The following is a 26230-nucleotide window of genomic DNA, read 5'->3' as shown; positions in this document are numbered from 1 at the left end:
AAATAGATACATTGTGTGTGTGTGAGCGTGAGTGCATGCATGCATGTGCACACATATGCATCAGGCCTTGAACTTGAACTGAGACCTAGGTGTTGTCCTTACCCCTTGAGTCACAACTCTACTTCCAACTTTTTTTGATGTTTAAGTGGAGATAAGAGTCTCATAGAGTTTCTTGTCTGGGCTGGCTTCGAACTATGTTCCTCAGATTTCAGCCTCCTGAGTAGCTAGGATTACAAACATGACTTACTGGTGCTCTGCTTAGATATATATTTTTATTTTTTTAATTTTTTATTTTTTTAGATATGTATTTTTAACACAGAGAATTCACTGTATATACTTAAAGTAAATACTTTTTTATGAGAAAGAGATTTTTGGTAAGCAATTCTCCAAGAAGAATACAGAGTTCTCCCCCTGGAAATACATCGCTCTTCCTCAGTTAGCTTAAACCACTGCATCTTGATGAGATGCATGTGCGTTATCATTTTTTGTTGTAGTAAACATTCATAGAAATCATTGAGTTTTATCTTGCACTCTTTCTGTGCCCAGGCATTACCAATTCCATGTGCACATTCTGTCCACTCTTTTTCAAAAGGATGGCATCAAGAAGCATTCTTGAAGGGCTGGTCAGCACTCTGGATTGTCAAGTGACAATCTAGCTAATGCCCAGTCTTTTTGGCAGGTCAAGCAAAGGCAGGTCATCTGCTGCAGTGCCCTTGTCTCCTTTGTGTATATATAGGAGTTGCAGATCATGTGGGGCTCGTTGGTCTAGGATGGCCTCAGTTGGGTAGCTTGGTTTTAACTCCATGTAGTTTAATTTAACATTGGCTAGTCTGGGTTTGTTCATGAGGTAACCGGGTAGGGTTCTGAGTGAAACATGCATACAGCCTCTCTTGAGGTTTGGCTTAGAATTGTCTCTACATCATTTCAACTGTTCTCTTGGTCATGTGTCCAGTAGACTTTGCTTCTGGACAGTAGGAGGAACAAAACATCACACAGTAAGGAGACATTAATAGTACAAGAAGGATAATTATGGTGCACACTTTTGTAAAGAATACTGTCACACTTACTATTTTAACTAAACTTTGTATTTTTGGGTTACAATTATATTATAAATTTTTATAATCAATGAATTTGCTATTGTATAAAACAGTAGAAGAAAAACATATCCAATATTTAAAAATAAAAAATTTGAACATCCCCAATGGATGACCTTAGGTCATTGTCTGGTCAATAAAGTTTGTTATTCTTTAACAATAAGATATAAAATGTTGGTGATACTGACCAAAGCTCTCACACTAGAATTGGTATCCAGTAGGGTAGAACACCCCCAAAATAAGGACTGTGAACTCTCTGCTCTGGGATATAGTATTGTTGTTGTTACCTTTTAAGTCCATTTATGATATGCTGGATATTATTGAAATATTTGAAAACAATAAGTTTCCCACAATTACATGAGAAATATTTTTTCACCCTTAAAATAGGTAAAACTAGGTAATCAGGTCAAAGCAGAGCCAGTCTTTAGGGAAAATAACTGCCAAGAATGTTGTGTTTCAAATTTGTTCTTATTCTGGGGGAAAAAAGTGCTATATGCTAATTTCTATAACCACTCAGAAAAGAAAGAAACCTTTTTTCTTGTTCTTTACATTTGTCACCGCAGCCGTTTATGCAATTCTGAATGACATTCTTGGCTTCTTATACCATGATGTTTCTATCCAGGAATCATATCAACAGAAAATGAAGTTTTCTGAAGCCTCTGTTCTAGGCAGCTACCCTCTTTCATCCATTTTTATAACATGAAGATTGAATGTTAAAAAAAAATAAAACCACCCCCTAATGTACTGCTTCGAAGCAGCAAAGCCAATAGCAGAGTGGAAGCCATGTATATACATGGTTAGTATATGTAATTATGTTGAAATGCAAATCTCTACTTGATAGATTGTGAGTGCCCTTCAGAAGAGACTCTTGTAAATTTCCTAGCTCATAGCAGGAAGTTCATTCAGAGAAAGTGACCTTATTTTCATAGAAAAGAGATCAAAGTTACTGGTTGGCTTGAGCTGTTTTTATAGTAGTAAGTGTTGTAACAGTTTGCTCTTTTAGATTGCTCAGCTTGTGCTGCTAAGTTAACAAGGTGAAGTATAAGGGTAAATTACTGTACTTGATTCTCTCAGAACATTAAAACTCTTACAGACACAGTTGAGCTAGTGCTATTAGTAGATGGACTTCACAGTGTAAAGGAGAACTCTGATTACTTGAAGTTTGCAGTGTGTGTGGAGTAAAAATCACTATTGTGTTAGGTATGCAATAAACATTAGTTGGTTTTTTATTGTTAAATACATGACATCCTAATTCATCTGTTTCATGTAGAATTTTTTTAGAATTTTTGATTTGCTTTTTCATTAGCATGGTTTTTATTTAATTTTATGTATTTACTTTTGCGGTACTGAGTTTTGCCCTAAGGGTTTTGTGATAGTTAGACAAGTGGTGCTTTATAAGTTAGACCACGCCCCTAGTACTATTTTTATTACTGTATATTAATTGTGCAAAGGAAGCTAATTCATAGTGATATATCTATATATTCATATATAGTATACTATGATAATAGTTACCACCTCTATCACTCTGTCATCCGCCTGTGCTCCTTTTTTAGATTTATGTTTGTCAGTCATGTCAGGGCCTGGGTGCTCTCTGAGCTTTTTGTTCAAGGCTACCACTTTGAGCCACAGCTCCACTTCCAGTTTTTAAGTGGTTAATTGGAGATAAAAGTCTCACGGCTTTTCCTGCCCAGGCTGTCTTCAAACTGCAATCCTCAGATCTCAACCTCCTGAATTAGCCAGGATTACAGGTGTGAGCCACAAGCACCTAGCCTGTCCTTCTTTTTAAAAAAGAAATTTAATGGCTTCATTATGACATTTTTATCTGTGTGTACAGTTCATGTTCATCCCACCCTCCCACACCCTTTCTCATCTCCCACCAGTAATTCCTTTGTTTGTTATATGTTTCACATGAGAGGAAATGTGTGGTATATGTCTTAGTGAGTCAGACTTGCTTTAACTTGATAATCTCCAATTATACCCATTTTCCTATCAATTTTCCTACAAATGACATAATTTTATTCTTCATTATGGCTGAATAATACTCCATTTGCACAAAGATAGAACTGGAAATCATGCTAAGGAGAATTAGTCAGACTCAGAAAACAAATATCACGTTACTCTCCTAAGTGCAATCTAGACCTTGAAAAAAATGGCATGAGTGTAAAATTGGGAGTGTTCAAGGGATGGAAACCAAAGGGTGAAGAGGGCCGGTTATGATGGAAGACCTCATGTGTATATATGGAAATAGAATAACGAAACTTAAATGGTTTAAAAGGGAAGGAGAATAAAACAATAGTGGGGTAAATATTAATTATGTATAGAAATTCCACAACAAAATCCCTTCTTATAACTAAATTGTATTCTAGTTTTAAAAGGCAATAGAATTTCAGACTAAGAAAATAGAAATCATTATAGAGAAAAGAAAGCAGAACATGACTTCAAATGACTACAATTTAAAAAATACCAAAAGTACTCTACAGTATAGGTGAACTTACTGTAATTCACATCTCACATAGTGTGATTTGTAAAGAATTCCTATTATGACTTCTAAAATTGATAATATAAATGCTTATTTGACAGTATTATACTGAAAGTTCTGTTTATAACTATTTCTTAGAAAAGTATATTTTTTACAATGTAAGTTCAATTTGTGTCTTTTAGGCAGAAGCAACAAATTACTCACTTGCATGAGAGGATAAGGGATAATGAACTGCGGGCACAACATGCCATGTTAGGACATTATGTGAATTGTGAAGATTCTTACGTGACTGGTCTACAGGTAAGCCTACAGAAGATTTTACAGTTCTTGTTTAAATCTTAGCTTGTATGAAGGCATTTTATATCAATGTTTTGAGTTATTATATTCATTTGTCTTGAATTAATATATTCAATTGTTCATATTTATATGTGTAGGAAAAGCTGTTCAAGTATGGTTTCCCTTGTGCTCCATTCTCATTCCCTTCCCACACACATACAGAAGATTCAGTTTCTAGAGCTTCCTTGTAGAGTTGCTGCTTTTTGTAAGCAGATACAAATGCATTTTTATTTTCTATATTTACGAATAGCACCACAGTATGTATTGTTTAACATCTTATTTTTTCTTTATATTACATATAATGATGGAAGATGCATCATTTATCTCCCTATAATTACATAGGCAGAACCACTTCGCTTTTACAGCTGCATGATTTTCCACTTTATAAAGAGAGCATAGTGTATTCAACTGACCAACATTTGAGTTATTTTCTATTTAGGGTTATTTATTAAAAAAAACATAAAGTAATATTCTCATGTTCTAGTCCTTTTGTAAGTTAAATCTCCACAAATGAAATTGTGTGTGAATTTGTGACTTTTATTGATTGATATTGCTAAATCGTCATCTAGGAACAGTGTGTGAGTCCCCTGCCCCCACCTCTTTAACTCCAGGCATGTTCACACCTTTGTCATCAAATTTGGGGATTTTGCCCTTCTAGTAAGTTTAAATAAAATGCAAGTAATTGGGTTAGTTACTAGAACAGTTGGATTAGTTACTAGCTACCTCCAAGAAGAAAATCAGCTAAGCTATCAAATAAGAATTAAATTTGTAGCTGGGTTTTGGTGGCTTACACCTGTAATCCTAGCAACTTAGGGGCAGCAATTGAAAGGTCACAGTTTGAAGCTAGCACAGGCAGAAAAGTTTGTTTTAGACTCTTTAATTAAGCAACAAAAAGATAGAAGTAGAACTATGGCATAGGAACTAGGGCATAAGAAAGCAAGTTAGCCATCCGTTCTCCATGTGTTAACATTCAGTATGGGTAAGGCAGTAGTAGGCCCTGGAACTAGAAGATGTACAGTTAGTTGTACAGTTATTTTTGGCCCCTAAGGAGAGTCCAAACCAATGAGAATACAGACATATGATCTTGAGGGCTTAAGCACCTGTATATACACCTAGAAGAGCTTCTCCAGTGATTACTTTTTCCATTGAAAATTTTCTTAAAACTCATTTGTATGTTCTTGGAAGGCAGCTATGCTAACCACTATACCACCAACACCCATATTAATTTGTATGTTCTTATACACAAGTTTTATAATTTTTTTCCGAAAGGAAAAAAAAAAACACACCATTGGACTTTTTTTTTTTTTTTTTTTTTGTGGTTGTGGAGCCTGAACTCTGGGCATGGGCGCTGCCTCTCAGTTCTTCAGCTCAAGGCTAGCACTCTACCACTTGAGCCATAGCACCACTTCTGGCTTTTTCTGCTTATGTGGAACGAACCCAGGGCCTCATGCATGGGAGGCAAGCACTCTACCACTGAACCAACTTCCCAGCCTACCATTGGTCTTTTTAAAAAAATTAAATTGGGATTAAAAGCAAAGCCTGATTGTGGTGGTATATACTTCTGTTTGTTCAATATTTTTCTTGTCCTCTTTTTAATATCTTTATTCTTAAATATAAAAAGTCATTTGAAGGGGCTGGGAAGTTGGCTCAGTGGTAGAGCGCTTGCCTTGCATGCCAGAGGCCCTGGGTTCGATTCCTCAGCACCACATAAGCAAAAATTAAAAAAAAAAAAAAAAAAAAAAGTCATTTGAAGTGGAATATTTTTCTTTATTTTGTTTTCAAGCATTATATTTGAATAGGGTTAGGGTTGTGTCTAGTGAGGAAAGGAGTAGATGGAGAAAGGGGAAAATGCAGACAAAAAAAAAACATGTATAGCCTACAAAATTAAGAAGACAGAGTAAACAGGATGGATATGGGGAGGGATGGATGAGAATGTTGAGGGATGACATTAATCAAGATATATTGTATTCAAAAACTGCTTTGTCAAATGGAAACTCCTTTGTACAACAACTACTTAAAGATAATAAAGAAAAAATATATACTGAAAAGCAAATGACTAGAGGGCCTAGCTAGCTTGCTTTGCACACTTTAGTTAACAACATATCAAAATGATTCACTATTATATGGTCTTATCTATAACCTTTGTTACATAACAGTGAAGCTTAATGATACTGAGATTAATAGTTATTATTTGAAAGTGGGATTTCTCTGTTATATAACTAGTATAATTTGCTTTGATAATAGTCTTTATAGTAGAACTATTTTTTTCTCATTTATAACTTCCTCATTCTGAGTGTTTAGCTTGAATTAAATACAGTGCAGTTCTGGTAATTATATTAACAGAAACCTGTAAAAAGGAATCTGTAAGCTGAGGCAAGAACTTTTTATTTTTAAAATATGTTTTTTATTGTAAAAATACTGTACAGAGGAGTGACAGTCACATGAACAAAGTAATGAGTACATTTCCTATCAAGCATTGTCACCTCCTCCTTTGTTTTTCCCTTACCCTCCCTTCCCTCCCAGCTCCACAACTACACTCCCCCCCCCCCGCCCCTCCCTCCCCACCTAAAATGTAAAGTTCGTTTTCAACATAGTGTCTTGTACATCTCATTGTTACAGTGGGTCAACCTGTATCCCTATTTAAGCATTTTGTTTTTTCCCTTCCCTTCCCCAAATTAGAGATGCAGGGCACCGACATCAAATACAGTGAAAATAGAGATTATACTGTTGGGGAGGAACATACAAAGAAACAAAAAAAAAAATCACCTGGTACATTATAAATACGTTAGGAACAATAGTAAGAAAGAAAAAAACCACTTGTGTTCCTATCTTGGGGTTCATTTCACTTAACATCATCTTATCTGGTCATATGTAGCTTTTGACCTTTTCTGCTTGTCCCATACTAGTTATTGCAAATAAGGGAAACCATAGGACCTATGTTTCTTTGGACCTGACTTAGTTCACTTCATATAATTTTTTGCATGTTTGCATAGCACTAGGCCAGTAGATGGCTCTTCAACTCAGTCTGCAAGGGCTGGTAACATTCTCTGGAAGAACATTGATAAAAGAGTTCCTAGAAACATTGGAAAAGTTTTGAATTATAGAGAATTGAGATACTGAGAAAGTTGATGGCAATCTCTAAAATGGAATACAAGGGTATTCTTTCTTGAGAACCTTTCTTGAGAGTTTCTAATTTTCCTCAGACTGAACTCGGAACCTGACTTCTTTTTGAGACAGGGTCTCACTGAACTCAGGCTGGCATTGAACTCTCTATCCTCTTACTCATCCACTAGGATGTACTAGGATTGCAAGTTTGTGCCACTCTTCACAGCTCATGTTTGGAGTTTTCTTTGCCATTTTATTGTTTTAGTTTAAGTTTTATTGTAAAGGTGATATACAGAGTGTTTGCAGTTACGTAAGTCAGGTAGTGAGTACATTTCTTTCTGAACAGTGTCACCCCTCCCTCATTTTCTCCCAGTTTTTGCCCTCCCCACCCCCCCTTCTTCTTCAAGTTTTACAGTTCATTTCCAACATACTGTGTAGTATCACTGATAAACTGGTCCATCCTTTGTCCCACCATCTCTGTGCTTCCCCTTCCCCTTCCCAAATCAGATGGACAAGACAAAGGGTCAGAAATCAAATACAGTGAATAAAAGGGAATAAAATAAAGGGAGAAAAAGAACCACAAAGAGTACAATTTAAAAAAAAAACCTTGTTTCCATTTCTTGGAGCTCATTTCCATAAGCATCATTTTATATGGTCATATGCACATAGCTATTGAGCCACTGTGATCCTCATCGAAGAATATCCTCCTTTAATCAGAGTGCTGCTTAATTAATCGTGTTTAAGTATAATTATTTGTCTTTTACTCTGCATTAGATTAATTTATAGATTTATAGACATACTCTATTTATTACAAATGAAGGAAACCATGCAGCCTGTTTCTTTGGGTCTGGCTTACTTCACTTAATATAATTTTTTCCAAGTCTTTCTATTATAAATGTGACAGTGCCATTCTTTCTGATGGAGGCATAGAATGTGTGTGTGTGTGTGTGTGTGTGTGTGTGTGTGTGTGTGTGTGTGTGTTGTGTGTGTGTGTATCACATTTTCTTGATCCATTCATCCACTGAGGGACATCTGGGTTGATTCCATAGCTTAGCTATATAGTAAACAGTTCAGCTTATGTGTGCGCTTGAGTTTCTTTTTACTTTGTACTCTTTGTGTGTGGTAGCACCTGCACAAGGTTTGTTTTCCTGCATACCAATTTGTCAGTTTTGCAGGTTCTACAGTTGGCCTCAGCAGGGTCTCTCCTCTAATTCAGCTCTGACATTATGGAAGCTTCTTTATGTAGGCTTGCTTGATGGTTGATGCTTGATGCCATTGACCCTTGACAATCAGCTCAACCCCTCTACCTTTCTCAGAGTTAGTCTGTTTTAGCTCCTCTTTCTTATCATTTTATTTCATGTATTTATGTTACTGAGGAAAGATTTATCAGCCCTGCCTTCATTGTCAGCTCAATTTAATTAGAATGCTTTCTTAAAATGCTACATCCATGCCCATTCTAAATTTATTTTACAGTTCAGACTGGTGACTACTTCTAGTTTTTGTTGCTCCATTTAATCTGTCTCATTCTTTTCCTCTTTTTATTTCTTCCCTTTTCTCTCATCAAAACTTATTGAGTGGCCAGGTGCCCGTGGCTCACGCCTATAATCCTAGCTACTCAGGAGGCTGAGATCTGAGGGTCACAGTTCAAAGCCAGCCTAGGCAGGACAGTTTGTGAGACTCTTATCTTCAATAAACCATTAGAAAACCAGAAGTAGTGCTGTGGCTCAAGCGGTAGAGTGCTTGCTTTGAACTGAAATGCTGAGGGACAGAGCCCAGGCCCAGAGTTCAAGCCCCACTGCCAACCAAAACAAAACAAGACAAAAAAACATATTGAGTGGCCATGCACTAGCCTAACGACATAGAATTTTGACTTTTACTAAAGAAAGCTCATAGTTTTCCTAAAACACATTGTACTGTCTCATAATTTCTTACAAATTAAAGTTGAACTCAACCCTGGGATTCTACAATGAGATTCCCACATAGGATTTTACTGTATGCTCCTTCAAACAGAAATGGAAGCTCTCAGCACCTGCTCTGTCTTTGCCTCTAATGTCCTCCAGGATGTCTTTCTTCCTATCTCTTGTTCTTTTTTTTTTTTTTTTGGTCGGTCGTGGGGCTTGAACTCTGGGCTTGGGGTATATCTTATTCTTAGCAGCAGAATCCTCCTATTTTTTCAAAATATACCTGAAGCCGGATGCTGGTGGCTCATGCCTGTAATCCTAGCTACTCAGGAGGCTGAGATCTGAGGATCACGGTTCAAAGCCAGCCGGGGTAGGACAGTCTGTGAGACTCCTATCTCCAATAAACCACTAGAAAACCCGAAGTGGTACTGTGGCTTAAGCAGTAGACACTCGCCTTGAGCTGAAGAGCACAGGGACAGAGCCCAGGCCCAAGAGTTCAAGCCCCACGACCAACAAAAAACAAGAAACAAAACATAACAAAACATACCTCAAAAGCCACCACATAAAGGCTCAGTCAAGCCTTAATCTATCCCCTACATACTTTTTACTTAACATGGCCTTTAATTGTCTAATAGCTTCTCCTATTGCCTCTGATTAAAACTTAAGTATATAAAGGTTACCACTAGTATCTGCCATTTAAAAAATAGGCTGCACATGATTAATTTTATTTATTTATGGAATTGCATGCTTATCTTTTGGGAAAGTATTCTTGAAGGGCTAATTCAAGTTCTTTTCTATAGCATCTCCCCTAAATACTGTGGATAACACTTTAGGTTGCATCCTTTTTTGGATATTTTTCTGTAATACTTCCATTAAATTAGTTGACCCCTGGATTATTTTGCCAGCGCCTAGTACAATGCCTAACATATTGTGTGTTGTGTTTTGTTTTGTGTGTGTGTCTGTATGTATTAGGGCTTGAACTCAGGGCTTTGTGCTCTGACTTAGCTCCTTTGCTCATCTGGTGCTCTACCAGTTGAACCATGTCTCCACTTCCAGCTTTTTGCTGGTTAATTGGAGATGAGGTTCTAAGGTTTTCTTAAATTTGTCTATCCAGGCTGGCTTTGAACCTGATCTTCAGCCTCCTAAATAGTGAAGATTACAGGCATGAGCCACCAGCACCCAGCTAACATTGGATTTTAATGAATATTTGTTGACTAAATAGATAAATAATTCTTTGCTTTATAATACTGTCATACATTTAGATTTGTCTACAGACATATGTGTGTTTTCTGTCTCCCACCCCTTTTAGTTTTTAATTTGACAGGGAGAAGGGGAGAAGATAATTTTCTCTTTGAAAAGAATTTCCATCAAAGCCTTTCTCATGGAACAACCATACATTTTTTTCCCATTTTTAGCAATTATTTTTTAAATACTTGTTTTATGCCAGACATTGGTTTAAACAAGAAAAATGGGAGGCCACGTTAAGATGGACAAAAATCTAATTTCTCGAGCCTTACTTTTTAGTTGGAGAAACAGTCTAGTAATGCTTACTGAATTTGGTATTAGAAATGATCACATGAGAAGAAAATTTTTATTACTTTTTATTTACTTCCCCAATTTTTAACATGATATACTTATATGATGTGCTGTTTATCTATGCATACTTTTAAACCAATATCAGTTGCCAATTAAGCTTCTGTTATTTGTAAGAAACAAAATCTATTCCTCACAAAACACTTCGGAACAAGGCTTTATTATTTCTATTTTATGAATGAGAAAAGACTTAGAGATAGTAATTTACTTTTGTCATCATACACATTTAGAAGCAGGAGAGGTAGGATTTAATACAAGGCCTCTCTGTTAAAGAAGTTTATACTTTTTATATAAGATGAAGCTCTAATCTGTCCTAAAGAAACAAACTTTTTTATTTTTTATTTATTTTTTATATGTTTTTTATTGTAAAATGCTGTACAGAGGGGTTACAGTTACATGAGCAAGGTAATGAGTACATTTCCTATTGAGCATTGTTGCCTCCTCCTTTGTTTTCCCCCTACCATCCCTTCCCTCCCATCTGCACAACTACCCTCCCCCCCCCACTGAAGTTGTAAAGTTTGTTTTCAACCTATGTTTTGTACATCTCATTGTTACAATGGGTCAACCTGTATCATTTTTTTCCCTTCCCCTCCCTGAATTAGAGAAGTGTATATAGAAGATACACACACACACACACACACACACACACACACACACACACACACACACACACACACACACACACACTCACACACACACACACACTCACACACACACACTGGAATTTAGGAAATGGAAAGACTTGGAAAAAATTAAGTGAAATAAGCCAGGCCCAAAGAAACATAGATCCCATGGTTTCCCTTATTTGCAATAACTAGCAATAACTAGTACATGTGTAGGACAAGCAGAAAAGGCCAAAAGCTATGTACATATGACCATATAAGATGATGTTAAGTGAAATGAACCCCAAGATAGGGACACAAATATCTTTTTTCTTTCTTGCTATTGTTTCTAAAGAAACAAATTTACAGTATTAACCTCCTCTTTTTTTCCCCTGGAATAGCCACAATATGAGAACACTTCACTCCAAACTACATTTTTAGAACAGTCAGTGTCCCAGCCCCAGCAAGTGGAACTTGAGCAAAAGCTTGCATCCAGTGAGAAAGAGGTTTTACAACTCAATGAGTTCCTGAAACAAAGGATAAACCAGTTTAGTGAAGAGAAGAAAAAACTGGAAGAAAAGGTAGGTATATTTGATAAAGCTTTATTAGACTAATCACATTCGTTCAAAATAGAATATGTCATTTTCTCTGTGCCAGGTGTCATACCAGGTGAGGCATTTATATTGGAGTGATTCATTGTGTACCAAAATATGAGAAATCGTGTGCTATCTACAAAACATAAGTATTTCCTTGAGGGATTAAGAGACCTCTGTGTATTATACTGTCTTCTAGTGAAACTTTCAGTGACCTATAGAAAGAACTCTTTCTTTTATGATTGAGTCTATCATTCCTCATTTCATTATCATTGAAGATAAAGTACTGAAAAATAAAATGTTCATGGCAGTATTCAAGTTAGCAACTGAAGCTTTGATTTAGAATAAGCAGCCAAAAGCCAAGGATACATGCATATGTCCACACAACATTCGTTTGCCCTTTCTGGCTTTGCTGTGTTTTCACAGACAGTAGGTATATTCAAAGTAGATATGAAAATCTTCAAGTCAAAATTAATCAGATGATAAAGGAGGCAACTATGTATTAATGAAGAGAACTATCCTTCATGAAGTTGTAACAATTGCAAGTTTATATGTACTGAGTGTAGACCCAGTAAGAAATGCCAAAAGAATGGTGACTTTCAGACCACTTTTAAACCAATAATAAACTTCCATCATCCAGAAAACAATCAGTTTAACTCGAAAATTAAACTGTGCCATAGATTGTATGGTCTCGATAGACTTCTATAGACTATTCTATCTGGCTGCTTCAAAATGTACACTCTTCTCAGCAGATCAGAGAATTTTTTCCAAATTAAATTACAGGCCACAAAGCAAGTCTTAACAAATCTTTAAAAAATTAAATTAATTCCTTCAATCTTAAATAGTATTTGAATAAATAGAAATTCGTTTTCTGTAGAAAAATTACAGAAACTGTACAAACACATGGAGATTTAACAATGCACTTTGAATGGTCATTAAGCCATTGAAGAAATAAGTGGAATAATTAAAAACTCCTGGAATCATAGAACAATGAAAACATAATTCACCAGCACCTGTAGGCTGCAGAAAAAATAGTTGTAAAAGGGAAACTTAACAGCTATGAGTGCCTCCATGAAAAAAAAAATCAAAGTAATCTCAATTATCTCAAGGTCTTAGAAAAATAAGAATAAGCCAAACCTGACACTTATTGATGGCAATAGTCAAGATCAGAGGAGAAATGAATGAAATGAAGATGTAAAGGAAAATACAAAGTATCAATGAAATATGTAGTTGATTTTTGAAAAGATAATAAAATTGTAGCCAGACTAATCAAAAGGAAGAGAAGTCCCAAATTAATAAAAATAGAAAGGGAGAGTTTACAACAAGCAGCCCTGAATCTCAGAGGATCATTAGGGACTCTTTTGAACTCTCACATATCGGAAACCCAGAAGAAATGAATATATTTCTAGATGTATATGATGCACTAAAATTAAGACAAGAAGATATAAACAGCTTAAACAGACACAAATGAAGAGATGGTTTTTGTTATTTTTTTCATGATTCGAAACTACTGAAGATCCTTAAAATCTTTTTGTTTAGCTTAAAACAAGAGACAGATACATCAATAGCCTGAAAAAGAAGTGCCAGAAGGAAGCTGAACAAAACAAAGAAAAGCAGAGAAGAATTGAGACCTTGGAAAAGTACCTAGCTGATCTTCCAACTCTAGATGATGTGCAGCGTCAGAGCCTACAGGTAATATAACATAAAATGCCCATCTCTTGAAGAAAATGTTGTTTTTAAGATAATTCTTTAGCAATTTGACTTATTGTATATTAAAGTTTAATTCCTGTTTTCAGGATTTAATTTGCATCAGAAACTCTGTTCATGTAAGAATGAATTTCTCTTGGTGTCAATATAGGGTTACCTTCTTAATTTAATCTCTGTTAATGTTCTTCCTTAAAAGGTAGTTTCTAAACCAATCTGATAACCCTGTCCCATGCACACTCCCCAGATGAGGGTTTTTTCCATATTCTCTGAGATTCAAGGGTCTTTTCAAGACCTTTTGCTGAATATTTTTTCTAGACATTCAATTTATTTTCTCTATTCATAACTGTCCCACAGTTCACCCTTCTGACTTCTTTTTGAGAAGAAATATTGATATGCTGGGGCAGAAATTTTTTTGTTCATAGAAGTAAGCTCTCTATGCATTGAAGGATGCATTTTACTTGTAATCAGTTCTTCTTGGCTGTGCCTACTAGGTACTAATTGCACTATTCCCCTCTCCTAAACAAAAAATGTCAACAAACATTTCCAAATGTAAAATCCAACTCAAGTTGGAAATCACTAGACTGTCAGTATTATGTATGTTCTTAAGATCTAAAAAATAGCATTCTTTGTTCTCTTTTAAAATTAATTTCCAAGTTGTAAGATCAAGAAGGTAAAATCAGGAAGAAACTTAAAGACCACAGGAAGTTTCATGAACAGGAACAGAGAGTGATGTAGATTTAAGAACCATGGGATCATATATCACTGTATACCTAATAAAACAGCCCTGAACAGATGTCATCCACTCTGTTTATAATATCGTTATTCATACAGGTTGAAAGATGGAGCCAAGACAAGTGTCTGTGGATGGATTAATAGATAAGCAGAAGATGGGTGTAATGCATAGAGTTGGAATATGATTCAACCTTAAAAAGGAATGAAATTTTGGCATATGCTACAACATAGATCAGCTTGGAAAATATGAAGTGTAATATACCAGTCACAAAAAGACAACTACTGTATGAGTCTACTTATATGAGGTTCAAAAATGTTCAAATTAGAGGACAGCTAAGTAGAAAGGTTGTTTCCAAGGAAACAGGTTAACGGATGAATGGAAAGTTGTCTAATGATACAGTATTTAGTTGTTCAAGATGAGTTCTGGACATTAACAATAATGTGGACTTTAACACTAGTGAGTTATATAAACTAATGATTAGAGCAATAATTATTATTTTTTGACTATACTTTAAGGAATTCAGGGCCTTGTGCTTATTACAGCTTACTTGCTCAGCTAGTTCTCTACTACTTGAGCTATGTCTCTAAACCCTGTTTTTTTTTGGGGGGTTTTTTTTTTGGGGGGGAGGATCCAGTCATGGGGCCTGAACTCTGGGCCTGGGTGCTGTCCCTCAAGGCTAGCGCTCTACCAATTGAGCCACAGCGCAACTTCTGGCTTTTTTCGTTTTTTTGCTTATGTGGTGCTAAAGAATCAAACCCAGGGCCTCAGGCATGCAAGGCAAGTGCTCTACCACTGAGTCACCTTCCCAGCCCCTAAACCCTGATTAAAGCTTTCATGGACTTGTCTAACCAGGCTAGCTTCATAACATAAATCAATCCTCCAGGTCTCAGCATCATGTAGCTAGGATTACAGGTACCTGACTATGGTGATCAGTTTTGTTATATGCATTTTGCCACAATTAAAGATAAAAATACAAGCATATTTTTCTGTCTTGTAGAAAAGTTTTACTCCATTTTCTTCTTTATCTTAATATTCTTTCACACAAAGAAGTAACCTTATTAACTACTCTAGATAAAATTAAGATAATATTATTTTAGCAATAAGTCTACTAACTCTTGAAAATAGTATTTTTAATAGGAGAATTTAACATTACATGTGTTGTGAATTGTAAAAAATTTCTCCTTAGCTACAGGTTCTAGAAGAAAAAAATAAGAATTTACAAGAGACTTTGTCAGATACAGAAAAGAAACTTGAAGAGCTCAAAAAACAGTGTCAGGACAAAGAAGCACAGCTAATATGCCAGAAAAAGAAAGAAAAGGAGCTGGTAACCTCTGTTCAAAGGTAAGAGAACTTTTCAAATTCTTTTACATTTTTGCTCATATTTTTCATCACGTATTTTACTTAAAAGCCGTTATTTTATCATTAATATTGGTTACTTTCCTTGAAGATGTGTTGTATGATTTCAGTGGTTAATTAACATTTTGAAGCCATACTAACAGTTTGCCAAAAGTTTTAGATGAGAATAGTAAAAATTTGAACAAGACAATGGAAGACACATACATACACACACACACACACACACACACATACACACACACACACACACACACACACACACACGTGTGCGCGCGCATGCACGAGAGCATCTGTGTTCATCAAAGAAATAGGTTTATAGTTCTCTTTCTTTGGTGTGTCCCTATCCTATCTGGTTTAGGGATGAGTGTAATGCTCACTTCATAGAATGAGTTTGATAGTGATCCTTCTCTTTCTATTTTATTAAAGAGTTTGTGAAATATTGGTGTTCTCCTTGAAGGCCTTATAGAATTGGATTGTTAATTCATCAGATCCTGGGCTCTTATTGGATTGGAGGTCTTTTACGCTATTTCAGTTTCATTGTTTGCTATGGGTCTATTTAATTGGTTTATATCATTCTTGGCTCAGTATAGGCATATTGATTGTCTCTAGGCATACATCCATTTCTGCCAGATTCTTCAATTTACTGGTGTAAAGATTTTCAAAGAATTCCCTTATAACATTCTGAATTTTACTTGTTTCTGTTGTGATGTTCCCTTTGTGATCTCTGATTTTATTTGAATTATTTCTTCTCTTAATTACATTTGTTAAAGGTCTGTCAATTTTTTTAAGTTTTTCAAAGAACCAACTTTTTGTATATTTTTTTCCCAAAGAACCAACTCATTGTATTTTTTTTTTGAGTGTCTAATTCATTTGCTTCTGATCTTTTACTATTTCTATTGGTTTTGTTTGGCTTGTTCCTGTTTTGCTAGAAAAACAGGTGCATCATTAGAGAATTGGGTTGGGATTTCTCTAATTTGTTGGTATAGGCTCTCATAGCTATAAACTTTCCTCTGAGTACTACCATTGTTATATCCCAGAGAAGCTGTATTTTGTATTTTCATTTATATTATATTGTTTTATTCATTCATGTATATTCATTTATATTGTGTATTCATTTACGTGTATTTTCATTTATATATACACAATATTTTTTTATTTCATTTATATTTCCCTTCTTAACTCTTCTGTGTCCCACTGATGACTTAGGAATATGTTGTTCACTTTCCATGAGTTTATCATCAGTGATGGCTTTTGCTGTTGAACCCTAATTTTATTCTGTTGTTATCTGACAGGATACAGGAAATAATTTTGATTTTCTTGATTTCGCTTTGTGACCTAGGGCTTGGTCTATTTTGAAGAATGTTCATGGGCTCCTGAGAAGAATGTAAATTTTGATATGGCTAGAAGAAAGACTCTGTAGATATTAAGTCTAGATGTTCATTGCAGCTATTTAGCTCTGAGGTTTCTTGGCTAAGATTTTGCTTGGATGATCTATCCAAAGGTGATGGTGATATGTTGAAGTCACCAATGATCAATATGTTTGGATTGATGTGTGCTTTAAGTCATGTAGTATTCATTTGATGAAGTTGTAAGCACAAATGTTAGGTGAGTAGAAATTGAGAATTATGCGGAGCGTTCCCTTTATTTTTATGTACTCTTTTGTTTCTTCCTACTAATTTTAATTTCAAGTCTGTTTTATATGAAATGCATGTTGCTACTCCAGCCTGTTGATAACAGCTGTTTTCTTGACTTTGTTGTAGCCTCTCACCGTACATAGATACTTGTTTTTGTCAGATGTCTCTTTTTAGGCAGCAGATGGGTATGTCTTTTGATCTGATCACCCACACTTTTTTTGATTGGAGAATTGAGCCCATTCATATTGTTAGAACTGAGAGTATGGTGGTAGCTCTTGTCATGTGACTATTTTTTAGGGTTGGGTCTCTTCTATTCTTACTATATCTATCTGCTCATCTTGTACAATCTATTTTTGATGCCTATTTTGTATTTGTGTTGGTTTTCTGTATGTAGGACATCGTTTGAGTATCATATGTTGTGCTGGTTTGGTGGCGATAAATTTTATTTTTAGTTTTTAGTTTTAGTTTTTATCATATGGAATGTTTTTATTTACCTTTAAGTTATGAATAAAAGTTTGGCTAGATACAGTATTCTTGGTTGGTAGCTGTTTGAGTATATATATATCATTGCTTGGTATATATGTCATACCAAGTCCTCCTTGCTTTTTGGGGTTTCAGTAGAGAAATCTGCAGTTATTCTGTTTTTCCTTTTAGGTAATCAGTCTTATATGACAGTTTTAAGTATCCTCTCATTTTCTACTGAAGCAGTTTGAATCACAGTATGGCAGTGGGAGACTATTTCTGGTCTTGTCTGTTAGGTGTTCTAAAAGCCTCTTGTACCTGGATGGGATTTTTTTTTGAGTATTTGGGATTTTTGTTTGTGTGCTATATATATATTAAATATATTTTCTATATCCTTAATTGTCTGCTCTTCTTCTTCCTCAATCCCTATTATCCACAAATTAAGTTGTAAAGTTTTTGTAAACAATGGTCCCAGAGTGTTACAGCCTAAAGCAATTCTGGGTGTGTATTTGCCATTTCTGAAAAGAGGATCAACCTCTAATTATGGCCCTTTCATGTTTATATAAAATATACATATAGTTTTTATTATGTAGTCTTGCTTGTCAGCAAATGTGGCTTATCTCATCATAGTTTTTGTTTCTAAAACTAACAGTTTACAACAAAAAGTAGAAAAATGCCTAGAAGATGGAATTCGTCTTCCCATGTTAGATGCAAAGCAGCTTCAGAATGAAAATGATAATCTCAGAGAACAAAATGAAACTGCAAGTAAGGTTAGTAAGTACCTTGATAATAAACATGAAATCTATATTATGTGGATACATGTATATAATTTAGTAGTTTATGTAATTTATAATTTAAAATTTTGACTTTGAGTGTCTAAGAAAATGTGATTTCAATTTAAACAAAAGCTAAAGGATATCTTTTCCTTTCCTAAATTATTCGAAGTCTATTTCAATTTTTTTAATAAATTGAGTTTTATTATGTAATGCAGGAAGTTTTACATATGTGAATCAAATCTTTATTTAACGCATGTTTACTATAAACACTTTTGAAAAAGTACAGCAGGCCATTTGTAAAGGTATTTTTAATTATGCTTTTTTTTTTTTTTTTAGCATTCTTTAGACTATTGATGCTTTCTTTTTTTGGGGGGGGGGTCCGGTCGTGGGGTCTGAACTCTGGACCTGGGCACTGTCCCTCAGCTCTTCAGCTCAAAGCTAGCGGTCTACCACTTGAGCCACAGCACCACTTCCGGTTTTTTTCTTTTTGCTTATGTGGTGCTGAGGAATCAAACCCAGGGCCTCATGCATTCAAGGCAAGCGCTCTACCACTGAGCCACCTTCCCAGCCCCAATGCTTTGTGTTTTTGTGAAGGCACTGGGGTTGACCTCAGGGCCTCATGCTTGGTAGGCAGGAACTCTACGGCTAAACTAGTAAAATATTGGTCCTTCTCAGTAGCAATAGAAAAAACTGAGTTGATTATGCTAACTTTATTTTCTGTGATTTAGATAATAGATAACCAACAAGATGAAATGAACAGAATGACTTTAGAAATTCAGGTAAGCTATATTTTTACACTAAATTGAGCTATTTGCTTATTTACTGCTACTGCTTATATAACGGTATTAAATATAGTTATATAGTTTATGTAAAAGTAATATTAATTGCACTTGAGGTAAATTTACAGATGTTTTACAGATCTTTTAGTTGTTTCAAAGAAAATTCTATTGAATGAATCAGCTTTTCAAAAAAATATAAAGATTGTTCTATATTCCTTGGCTATCCCCTATCCCCCTATTTTATCCTCACTGAGAATATATGTGATCACCAGTGATCTAATAGAAGACTATAGTTAGTTTAGTGAGCTAATAGAAGACTACTTGTTTTTATTTGATCTTTATACCTCATTTTCATCTGGAAAGACTTTCACAGCTCACTGACTTTATGTTTTTTGTCTCCAATAGTTTTTTTTTTTTTTTTTGAGAGTTCTGTCACCCACACTTCTCAGCCTATCCCTTTCATTCTGGCATCCTTTCAGCATTCCCTGCCATTTCTACATTTTTCCATTTTGGAGTGCGTAGTGTTTTTTATTGCTTCTTTATTCCCTTGTAAACTACTTAGAAGAACAAATTTGTTTGAAGATGTTTTAAACAGTTTGGAGTATTGCATGGCTTTGCGTATGAACAAGTTATTCTAGAAGTTAAAATAGTTATTCCAAAAGTTAAAACTTAATCCCAAAAGAGATGATAAAATCTAATCTCAAAAGAGATGAGGTGATTAAAAACAAGACATTGTTTTTGTACTCAAAAATGCTATGTTTTGCTACCTCAAACCTGAAGCAAAGTAGGTACTTACATGATTCACAGACAAGTTCAGTTCATAGCTTGGGAAGTTGGGAGAAATGGATCTTCTACTAGGGATACTATATTGTTGAACATAGAAGATAAGTACTTCATGTAAAAATATTAAGTCTCATAAAAACACAAATTTTTCACCTCAAGATGATGATGTTAACTGGCTAGAATACCTCATTTACCCATTGATCTTTCAGAAATTGTGAGTGAGTGTGTGTGTGTGTGTGTGTGTGTGTGTGTGTGTGTGTGTGTGTGTGTAACCAGTAGAGCTAAACTTCTTCAGTTTGCTTTTCTGCTATGCAGTATAAAAAGACATTTGAACTTTTTTTTGTCATTTTCATAGATATTATGGTTCAGTGTGATATAAGTTTCTCATTGGATTCTACCTTCCTTCCTATTTGGTTTTCAGAAGCATAGTTTACCTCCTTCATAAGTCGGTTTCAGGCTAGCTGTTACCAAATTTGTATTTTTAACCAGAAAATGCAGGGAGAAAAAGTTTATGTTCATCTGTTTTCTGGAATAGTAAGTATTTTGTCATTGGAAGAACTTATGAACTGAAGTGGCCTGTCTGAGTTGACAGCTATCATTGAGTCATGTGAATACCACAAGAGACAGAATGATACGTGGGAGGGAGGTCATTAAGATGGTTTACTCTTTTTTCTTTTTCTTGCTAGTCCTAGAGCTCAGGGCCTGGGCACTATTCCTGAACTTCTCCTCAAGTCATAGCACCACTTCCGGCCTTTTCTGTTTATGTGGTACTGAATATATGGTAGGCAAATACTCTACCACTAAGCCACATTCCCAGCCCCAAGACAATTTACTCTTACAGACATGATTGGAATTGCTGGTCTTAAGACTGTTGACAATCAATTCTATTAATAACATCAAGAGAAGGTATTTCCTTATTCTCATGAGATTCTATTTAATTTTTAGCATATCTCTCATAAAGCCTTTAGTAGGTTTTCTTAGTAGAAATAGTGGCAAAATAGATTATAATACAACAAAATGACATAAATAGAATATAAATTCCTTAAGCTGAATAAATATCAATTGCTTTAATGCTTTCTTGTTGTTACTGTGTCATTTATCTATTTTGTTATCTTAATTTTGTGATCTATCAAAAATGAGGTTCTTGCTTACAATAAACTTGATTTTAAAAACACTTAGCTAATTGTTTCATTGAATGAAATACAAAAGTACTCATCCATAATTAGTATTTTTAAAAACATACCTGCCAAATAATTCTATCAAACAAAGAAAAGGAACTTTAAAAAAAGATCTTCCCTAGTCTTTGTGCTTAGAAGGAGACCCTTGCTCTGTTCATGTTATGTGTTTGCTGTCCACACATGGTTTGCATAATTAAAATAGGTTAAATTTGTGAAAATTTGCAAAACAATTTCCTGTGTCTGGGATGGAACACTGTAACCTTACTTGGATCATGAAAGTATGTTTCTGGGCCTGTTTGTGTCATTAGTGGTCACAAGATTTATATGGTTGTTCAGGATGTATTTTTTTTTAATTTTTTATTGTGAAAATACTGTATTGAAGGGTTACAATTACATGGGCAAGGTAATGAGTACATTTCTTACCAAGCATTGTTGCCTCCTCCTTTGTTTCCCTTCCCATCCCTTCCCATCTCCTGTTCCCCCCCCCCCCCCCCCCCAGGGCCCTGGCCTTGGCCCGGCCCAGCCAAAGTTGTAAAGTTCGTTTTTCAACATAACGACTTATACATCTCATTGTTGCAATGTATCCCTATTTAAATGGTTTGTTTTTGCCCTTCCCCTCCACAAATTATACCAACATCAAATACAATGAAAACGGGTTATACCATGGGGAAGGACATGCAAAGCAACAAAGAAATCATCTTATAAATATGTTAGAAACAATCACAAGAAAGAAAAAAAACATTTGAATACTCATTTTGGGGTTCATTTTGCCTAACATCAACTTATCTGACTGTTTCTGCTTGTCTCAGACATATACTAGTTAGAGTCAAAAATGAAGTGCTCTTGGGGGCTGGGAAGGTGGCTCAGTGGTAGAGCGCTTACCTTGCATGCATGAGGCCCTGGGTTCGATTCCTCAGCACCACATAAGCAAAAAAGAAAACAGCTGGAAGTAGCGCTGTGGCTCCAGTGGAAGAGCGCTAGCCTTGAGCTGAAGAGCTGAGGGACAGCTCCCAGGCCCAGAGTTCAGGCCCCACGACCGGACCCAAAAAAAAAATGAGCTTCTGTGTTGCTCAAGGCTAGCACTCTACCACTTGAACCACAGCGCCACTTCTGGCTTTTTCTGTTTATGTGGTACTGAGGAGTTGAACGCAGGGCTTCGAACATGCAAACACTCTACCACTAAGCCACATTCCCAGCCCAATGAGTACATTTGTTGTTGAACAACAACAAATTTTCTCCCACTTCCTCCTACCCCAACTGCCCCCCCATACCCCCCACCAATGAACTTGTGAAGTTCATTTCCTACATGGTGTCTTGAATCACTGTTGCATTGGTTCACCCTTTGTCCTTTGTCTCACCCATTTTGTTTTTCCCCTTCCCTTCCTTATATCAGGTAAATGTATATACAAGACACAGGGTACCAAAATTCAAAACAGTGTCAACAGGGGATAAACCAAACCGGAGGCGGGGGGGGGGGGGGGGGGGGGGGGGGGGGTTCCATATCATGGAGTTCACTTTAGATAGCATCATTTTATATGGTCCTATTTACATAACTATTGAGCTATTGTGATATTCTGCTAGGACTATCCTAGACATTACCAATGAGGGAAACGTTTCTTTGGGTCTGGCTTACTTCACTTAATATTTTTCCAAGATTTTTCATTTCCTTACAAATGGGGCTGTATCATTCTTTCTGATACAAAGAATGTGTGCATGTATGTGTGTATGCTGGTGTGTGACCTGGGTGCTGTCCCTGAACTTTTTACTCAAAACTAGCATTCTTATCACGAGTCACAGACCCATCTCCATCTTTTGGTGGTTAATTAGTGATAAGAGCCTCATGGACTTTCTTACTGAGGCTGATTTCAAGTCACAATCCTCAGATCCCTGCCTCCTAAGTAGGATTCTAGGTGTGAACCACCAGCACCCAGCTGACTTCAACTTTTAACAACATTTTTCTCTCTTGGTATGTACATGAAATGGGAAAAGAACCTCTGAAATTGAAATAATCTTCTTTCACTTATAGGCTGAAAAATCAAAAGCCTTTATGACAAGTAACAAAAGCAATGCACTACTTTGGAATGAAACATATAAATGTTTCTGGTACCATTATTTATGTACACACCTGAAGCTCTTATTCTGTCTTCTGGCACTCTCAGTTCTTGATTGACAACCTAAATATGGCATTTCTTTTGGCTTAAGGCTTTGAATAGCCATAATACTTGAAAACAGAAAAAAAGACAAGAGCCCCCGTATTTAGTGGTGCCAAAGCCATAACAAAGTCTCCATCTTGTGAAGGGCACTCAGTGGTGAGAGAAAGGAGCCCCCTATTTCTTGCCTGCATTGGCTGTAACAGCCTCAGGTACAGGTAGCTAGATGTAGAATAGATAAATGATAATGGGAAGATAATCACCACTTGTGAGCTGTGAGGAAGAGTTGTGTTATTGACAATACCAAGTCTGCAGTTTATGTCTTGAGCTGCAAGAAGCTAAATATTTCCTATTCCACAGTCTCTTGCCTTCCTACTGAGTTTTGGTAGATTTTTTTAAATACATGTTTCTTCATTGACTATATGCTCTTAGAGTGATTTCTAGAAACTTTAATGTTCTACAATGTTCACTAGTTTCTCTTTTTTTGTTGGTAATGGGGATTGAACTCTGGGCCTGGGCGCTGTCCCTCAGCTCTTCAGCTCAAGGCTAGCGCTCTACCACTTGAGCCACAGCACCACTTCCCATTCACCAGTTTCTCTGGGGAGCAGCCTGCAAAGTTTCTCATGTCATACTAAAAGAACTCTCAGGAAGACTGTTTTTAAAGTTACATCTGATTGCAAGATGATAGTTAACATAAAATCAGAGTTCTTATGATGGTGTTAAATCCTATGTGCAGAAAGCTAAAATAAGAGACTTCTATGGTATTGGTACATTCCTTATTTTTTAGTTTTTGCAGAATATTTGTGAACCCCTTTTATATCACTCCAGAAGAATAAGGAAATTAGTTATTCACCTGTGAGTCAAAGTGAAACATAAAGAGTCTTTGATGCCAAGTAAAGTGTTTGTTAGCTAATGAAAGAATGGTGATGATACTGCGTTTTATAGGAACTGCTTTCTGACTGATATTTGTGGTCTCTGAATATCACCAATAATCTTAGAATGTAACATTTTACAGAGAAGAGCAGAGGTTTAGAGAGGTATTACCCAAGCTTACAGCTAAGATTCTAATTTATGTGATTTAACTTCAGAATTGTGTCCTTGGTTATTACTCATCTCCTCATGTTCTTCCTCCAAGGACTGGGACTTGAACTAGGGTACCATGCTCTCACGCTCTCACTTTTGGTTTTGCTAATGTCTAGAGCTCTAACACTTGAGCCATATCTTTCTAGCTTTTGCTGGTTAATTGGCAATGAGTCTTTCCAATTTGTCTGCCTAGGTAGGCTTGAACATCTAAAATTATAGACATGAATCACCAGCACCTGGCATGATTTTACTTTTGGTGGCCTCAAAATGAAAAAGAGAAAGGCAAAAATACAGAAGAATATTGATGTGACTGTACTTAATTTCAGAATACCAAATACCTCAGCAAATATGGGTTATTTCATTTATACATAGTAAACTATGACCACTTTTAGCAATTATGTTTTTAAATCTTAAGAGACTTCAAAAATACATTGTAAAATTCTTTGTAAAATAGCATGTATTATTAATTTCTTTTTTAAAAAAATTTAAACTTTTTACAGCCCTGGAATTTGAACACAAGATCATGCTCTTGATAAATGGGCACTCTACCACAATTCCTCTAGCCTTTTTTTTTTTTTTTTTTGTCGGTCGTGGGGCTTGAACTCTGGGCCTGGGCGCTGTCCCTCAGCTCTTCAGCTCAAGGCTAGTGCTCTACCACTTGAGCTACAGCGCCACTTCCGGTTTTCTGCTGGTTTATTGGAGATAGGAGTCTCACGGTCTCTCCTGCCCAGGCTGGCTTTGAACCGCGATCCTCAGATCTCAGCCTCCTGAGTAGCTAGGATTACAGGCATGAGCCACCAGCGCCCGGCTTTTTTTTTTTTTTTTTTGCCAGTCATGGGGCCTGAACTCTGGGTCTGGGCGCTGTCCCTCAGCTCTTCAGCTCAAGGCTAGTGCTCTACCACTGGAACCACAGCGCCACTTCCAGCTTTTTCTGTTTATGTGGTGCTGAGGAATCGAACCCAGGGCCTCATGCTTGCAAGGCATGCACTCTACCGCTGAGCTTCTGGTTATTTTTTAGATAGAATCTTACTTTTGCCTTGACTGAAGTCCTCTTATTTTATACTTACCTATGTAGCTGTGATAATAGCTTAATTTTTTTATATTGATGAGGTCTTGGGAATTTTTTTTCTGGCACTGGCCTGAAACCACAGTCTTCTAATCTCCAAGTAGCTAAGATCACAGGTATAAGCCACCATGCTCAGCACGTTATTCATAATAAAACAAATTAAAACCTGAAATGGCCATCAAAAGTTTTCTTCAGGGTTGGGAAGGTGGCTCAGTGGTAGAGCGCTTGCCTTGCATGCATGAGGCCCTGGGTTCGATTCCTCAGCACCACATAAGCACAAAGAAAAAAGCCAGAAAGTGGCGCTGTGGCTCAAGTGGTAGAGCGCTAGCCTTGAGCTGAAGAGCTGAGGGACAGTACCCAGGCCAGAGTTCAGTCCCACGACCAGACCTCCCCCCTCAAAAAAAAAAGTTTTCTTCATTATTCGCATAGTAAAAATAACTAGTAATTTGGTATTATGGATTTACATGTCAAATACATTATAATTTGCATTGATAAATATGAATGCAGATTTCAAAGCTCATATAAATTTTGGGTAAAGTACCAAAAAGGAATTACAGAAACCTCCTTCTGTAGTTAGAATAGAGTTTTTTTTAGAGTTTTTTAAAGAAAGAATATTATATATTGAGTTAACTGTACTTTCCTTTGGAAAGCCAGTTAATAATCAGATTTTATTCTGTTTTAATTTTAATCTGGTAAGGCCATGAGAAGATTACTAAAAATTTATTTTTTTCTCCCTTAAGCTTTAAGTATATGTTTTTTCTCATACAGTTTTAGATAAGAAGTAAGTAATGTTTTTAGGTGAAATGTTACAGCCAGAGAG

The 26230-nt window shown here is 36.0% G+C and overlaps 1 protein-coding gene across 1 annotated transcript in view; it reads left to right on the top strand.

The window, feature by feature from the left end:
• Cep85l (centrosomal protein 85 like) overlaps positions 1 to 26230 on the top strand; it is a 93924-nt gene that overhangs the window by 54401 nt on the left and 13293 nt on the right. Inside the window, exons 5-10 of the mRNA XM_042679747.1 lie at positions 3756 to 3873; positions 11512 to 11691; positions 13243 to 13395; positions 15330 to 15484; positions 18248 to 18365; positions 19100 to 19150. Of these exons, the coding sequence (XP_042535681.1) occupies positions 3756 to 3873; positions 11512 to 11691; positions 13243 to 13395; positions 15330 to 15484; positions 18248 to 18365; positions 19100 to 19150 (775 nt within the window). The remainder of the gene's footprint in view (positions 1 to 3755; positions 3874 to 11511; positions 11692 to 13242; positions 13396 to 15329; positions 15485 to 18247; positions 18366 to 19099; positions 19151 to 26230) is intronic.

This window comes from Dipodomys spectabilis, unplaced genomic scaffold, assembly GCF_019054845.1.
Source record: "Dipodomys spectabilis isolate Male_0828 unplaced genomic scaffold, ASM1905484v1 ptg000001l, whole genome shotgun sequence".
In the NCBI taxonomy this organism is placed as follows: Eukaryota; Metazoa; Chordata; class Mammalia; order Rodentia; family Heteromyidae; genus Dipodomys; species Dipodomys spectabilis.
Note: the sequence above shows the minus strand (reverse complement) of the source record. Positions and strands in the feature narration are given on the sequence as shown.